This window comes from Protobothrops mucrosquamatus, unplaced genomic scaffold (genome assembly GCF_001527695.2).
Source record: "Protobothrops mucrosquamatus isolate PMUCROS unplaced genomic scaffold, P.Mucros_1.0 scaffold34, whole genome shotgun sequence".
NCBI lineage: Eukaryota > Metazoa > Chordata > Lepidosauria > Squamata > Viperidae > Protobothrops > Protobothrops mucrosquamatus.
In genome coordinates, this window is record NW_015386418.1 from 263,796 (window position 1) to 268,386 (window position 4,591).

Consider the following 4,591-nt stretch of genomic DNA (forward strand, 5'->3'; position numbering starts at 1 on the left):
GTCAATACCTAAATATTTGATACTATCTACTATTTTTAATTTATATTTTTCTTTCAATACATCCATTTCTTCTTTACGATAGTTATATAATATCATTTCTGATTTTTCCCAATTTATTTGCAATCCACTATATTTCCCAAATTCATTCAAATGTGAATATGCCCTCTCTATAGTAGCTATGGGATTTTGAAATGTTAGTAATGTATTATCTGCAAATAAATTTATTTTCATTTTCTTACATATGCCAATTCCTTCAATCAATTCTGCATTGTTTAAATGACACATCGGTAGTCAAAATATATATTGTTTGAAACAAAAACATTCTCCTAGGCAATAACTTCATTTTTTCTTGTACCAGATATTTTTCCCTACACTGAAAAATGTAATTCTTCCCATCTTAGCATGTTTTTCTTAATTTCATTCCATATCTTACATGTTCTGAAATAACATACAATTCATATTTGACATAGTAATAGGTAAATATTTTACTTTTTTCTCAACATTAAAACCAGAATTTTGCAAGTAGTTTAATATGGTATTCTATTTTCATATTTTTGTTAACATTATTATTATATGACTGTTAACTATAAAACTGACTGTGACAAAAGGTTTTAGTCTTCCATTAATATTTCTGTTCCTTATAAAAGATCTTCAAAACTAGAATCAAATCATCATAAAAGACCCATAATCTACTATTTATCTTTTAACCCTCACTTCAGCAATTCACTCATTTCAATATTTTCAAAGTTAACATAATTAATAGTGAGAAAAGCAATATTATTGACTTTTTCCTTTCTTTATCTCACAATGTTTTGTTAATCTTCCATTTCCAATTATCTTTGGCCTTTGTGTGCTATCAATTATCCATTTAATAACATTCTCACCAAAGTCCATTTTCCCAAACATCTTCCACTTATTTTCAAAACAGGTTAAACTTCAGTCGCTTATTAGGACATCCAAAAGAAAGATGTTAATCAGATATACAAAGACAATTGGCAGGCTGCCAATATTCCAAAGGTAATTATGACACTTATGAATTACTGAAATCACTCTATTATTTTAGCAGGTGAAAATATCAAACCTTCTGTGCAGAAGGGAATAGGAATTGAGAAACAATTCATATAAATATTACTAGAGCCACGTGGAGGTAGCAAAGGGTAATGATGACTTTATGAGATTCATTTCCACAAGTTATTTCCCTCCTGTATTATCTGCCAGAACTTATCTTTGAACGATAGACCCAGAGATCCAAACCAATAGAATAAAGATGTTATTCCTTCTGATTGTCTTGGTACACAAAGTAGTTACTCTGAGATGCCCTGCAAGTGATGCTTTCCCTGTTCCACATGAGTGGTTCCAGCCTGGAGATCTTGTCATTGGTGGGATGGTGTCTCAAATTTTTTACCACTTTTATGAAATTGAATTTAAGGACCATCCTTCTCTAAAACCCTATGACTTACCACTGTAAGGATTTTTTTCATACATTTTCTACTCTTAGCCATATTGCCAGCAATTGTTTATATGAATAAAAATAGTTGAGCATAAATGTCAGTTTTGCATGTCATCAAAGCCTGTTTTGACTTTTGAACATATCTGGTTGTTGGAAAAGAAATCATTTTCTTTTCATTAAGTTGAGTTCTTTCTCATAAAATATATGATTCTTCTTTTTCCATTCATAAAAGATATGTTCTTCAAAAGAAGTAAGACTTCTTTTAAGTCAGGTTATTTATTATTCTGCATTTCGCTCTGTACAAAACTTACACACAAGAAATCAATGATATTTGCTTATTCTGTTTATATTGTATTTTGTGCTACATTAATAGAATGTATCTTGAAAAGGCAACTATTTTTGTCATAATACGTATTAGTTGCAAATCATGGAAATACAGTACATGGAAACATTCTGTAGAAATTGTTCCAATATTTTAGTATTTCATAATTCTCATCTTCCTACTTCCATCAGAGACAGAAATGTTAATTATTCATTTAGAAATGATGCCAAGTTATAATAGCTTTAAAATTACTTCTTCAATGGGGATATTTAACTTTTTGGCAGTGTAGTCACCAAATTCTACCAGCACGTCCTTGCCTTGGCCTTTGCTGTGAAGGAGATCAATGAAAATCCACAGATGTTATCTAACATCACTCTCGGGTTCCACATCTATGACAGTTACTACAGACCAAGGATGACCTACCGCACCACTCTTGACCTGCTTTTTAAATCTCAGGAATTTGTCCCTAATTACAAATGTGATAGCCAGAAGAATCTCATGGCCATCATTGGAGCACTTGTGTCTGATACTTCTTCCTATATGGCAGAAACAATAAAAGTCTTCAAGATTCCACAGGTAATTTGGGCAGGAGAGTAAGAGAGAAAATTGCCTTCTTTTGTAGTAAATATTAGAATTCATTTCTGGAATTCATTCAGTTTCCCTTCATTGCCATGAAAAATGACTCTCCCTTTTTTCTATGTAGTTGACCTATGGTTCCTTTGCCCAAGAAGAGGTCCAGGATAGTAAAATATCTTCACTTTACTGCATGGTCCCCAAAGAGGAACATCAATACAGTGGTGTTATACAGCTTCTGCTCCATTTTGGATGGAGGTGGATTGGAGTCTTTACCTTTGATAAAAATAAAGGAGAACATTTTTTGCAGAAACTGCATCCTTTGCTTTCTCAAAACGGGATCTGCTTGTCTTTCACACAAAGAGTTCCACAACGAGCCCAGTTAGAAGAAATTTCAGAATTTTTTGATGTAATCTCAACTATTTTTTATCAACTGATAGATCAGAAGGTCAATGTTCTTCTTGTCTATGGTGAATCATTTACAATTCTGTGGCTCAGAAGTGTTGTGTTTCTACGTGATTATGAAAATAAAGAGAGTGCATCATTTAGAAAGGTTTGGATCCTGATGTATCCAATTGATTTCATACTGACAGGACTTCAAAGGGCTTGGGATGTCCAGTTGTTCCATGGATCTCTTTCCTTTACAGTGCATTCAAGAGAAGTTCAAGGCTTCAAAGAATTTATTCAAGTCATCAAACCTTCAACCCACAAAGATGGATTTCTTCAAGAGGTTTGGGAGCAATTGTTCGACTGTTCACTTTCAAATGAAGAATTACCCTCAATGCCCAATGAAACTTGCAGTGGTGAAGAGAATGTGGAGACTCTGCCTGCTCCTCTGTTTGAGTTGCAGATGACTGCCCAAAGCTACAGTATCTACAATGCTGTTTATGCAGTAGCACATTCATTGCATGAGGCAGTGAGATCAAACTCCCAACACAGAAGAATTAAAATCTTTGAATTTTCAAATCTGCGGCCTTGGCAGGTAATGTCTCCTTGGGACACCTATCTTTTGTTTCAATGAGTAGTTCTTCTCCTCCATACTCTAATATGTATTTTTTCCCACAGATCAATGCAGTTATTGAAAACCAAAGTTATTAACGTAACAGCTGATTATATGCTATAGAACAAAGGAGGATGAAAAAAACCATGTCTTTGCAAATTTAAATCTATTCAACTATTTTTGATTCCATAAATAACCATTTTATTTCTATCTAGATTTGTCCTGTCTTGTAGATTTATTCAGCCTGGTTATAAAAAGAATTAAGTGACAATGCATCTGAAGGCAGTCTTTTTTTCCTGTTTAATATACTGTTCTAAAATGTAAACATTTCACTTCACTAGATTTTTGTAATTTAGTAAAGATTTGGTTGTTAGACAGGGGAATTAGTTTTATGACAGTCGTTCTTTGCTGATATAGCCAAATTATTTTTGTGAAGATATGTTGATTTTGAGACTTATGGTAAACCACCAAGAGAGTGGCAGGGTTTGGTGCTTTAAGGTTTGTGTCATTGTTTTTTATTTTAAATTTTTTATTATTTTTCATTTAAAAAACACAAACATAAATCTTTTATCACAATATCAACCAAAGAGAATAAAGCGAAACAAAACATTCACAGACGTGTCCGGTGTACCCCTCCCGCACCACCCTCTGCCACTTACCACTCCTTCCTCCTCTCATTCTACCACCACTCCTCCTCCCTCCCTCTTTCCTACTTCTCTTTCACCCTCAACCATCCCGTCCTGTGCAGTTGGGGTATCACCGGACACCTCCTTAAAAACATCCTACATATAAATCTATAATACAAACCTACCCTTTTCCCCCTCCCCCCCCAGGACTTCCCAAAGCTAATCTAGGAAATAAACACAAAATAATCCAAATCTATTCACAATTACTCCATATTACTACACACTAGTATAAACTTGCTATGACTCTAAAATAACATTAAAATACATACAATTTTTTTTTAAAAAAAAATCTTTTGTTAATCAAAAGCTACGTAATAATTTTTCAATTCATACTTTCTCTGAATATAATCTATCCATCTTCTCCACATTGAGATGAATTTTTCCTGAGAATGATCCTTCAGGTACGCGGATATTTTTGCCATCTCTGCAAAATGTGATACTTTCTGTCTCCAATCATCCATAGTTGGTAATATCTTTTTCTTCCAATTTTGAGCAACTAATGTCCTTGCTGCTGTTATACAATACAACATCAGTTTCGTTTCTTTTTGATCCAAATTATC

The 4,591-nt window shown here is 33.4% G+C and overlaps 1 protein-coding gene across 1 annotated transcript in view; it reads left to right on the forward strand.

The window, feature by feature from the left end:
• The first annotated feature begins 1,267 nt into the window (after positions 1–1,267).
• The window catches only part of LOC107283354 (vomeronasal type-2 receptor 26-like), a 10,689-nt gene continuing 7,365 nt past the window's right edge, over positions 1,268–4,591 (forward strand). Inside the window, exons 1-3 of the mRNA XM_015811246.1 lie at positions 1,268–1,464; positions 2,057–2,348; positions 2,476–3,327. Of these exons, the coding sequence (XP_015666732.1) occupies positions 1,268–1,464; positions 2,057–2,348; positions 2,476–3,327 (1,341 nt within the window). The remainder of the gene's footprint in view (positions 1,465–2,056; positions 2,349–2,475; positions 3,328–4,591) is intronic.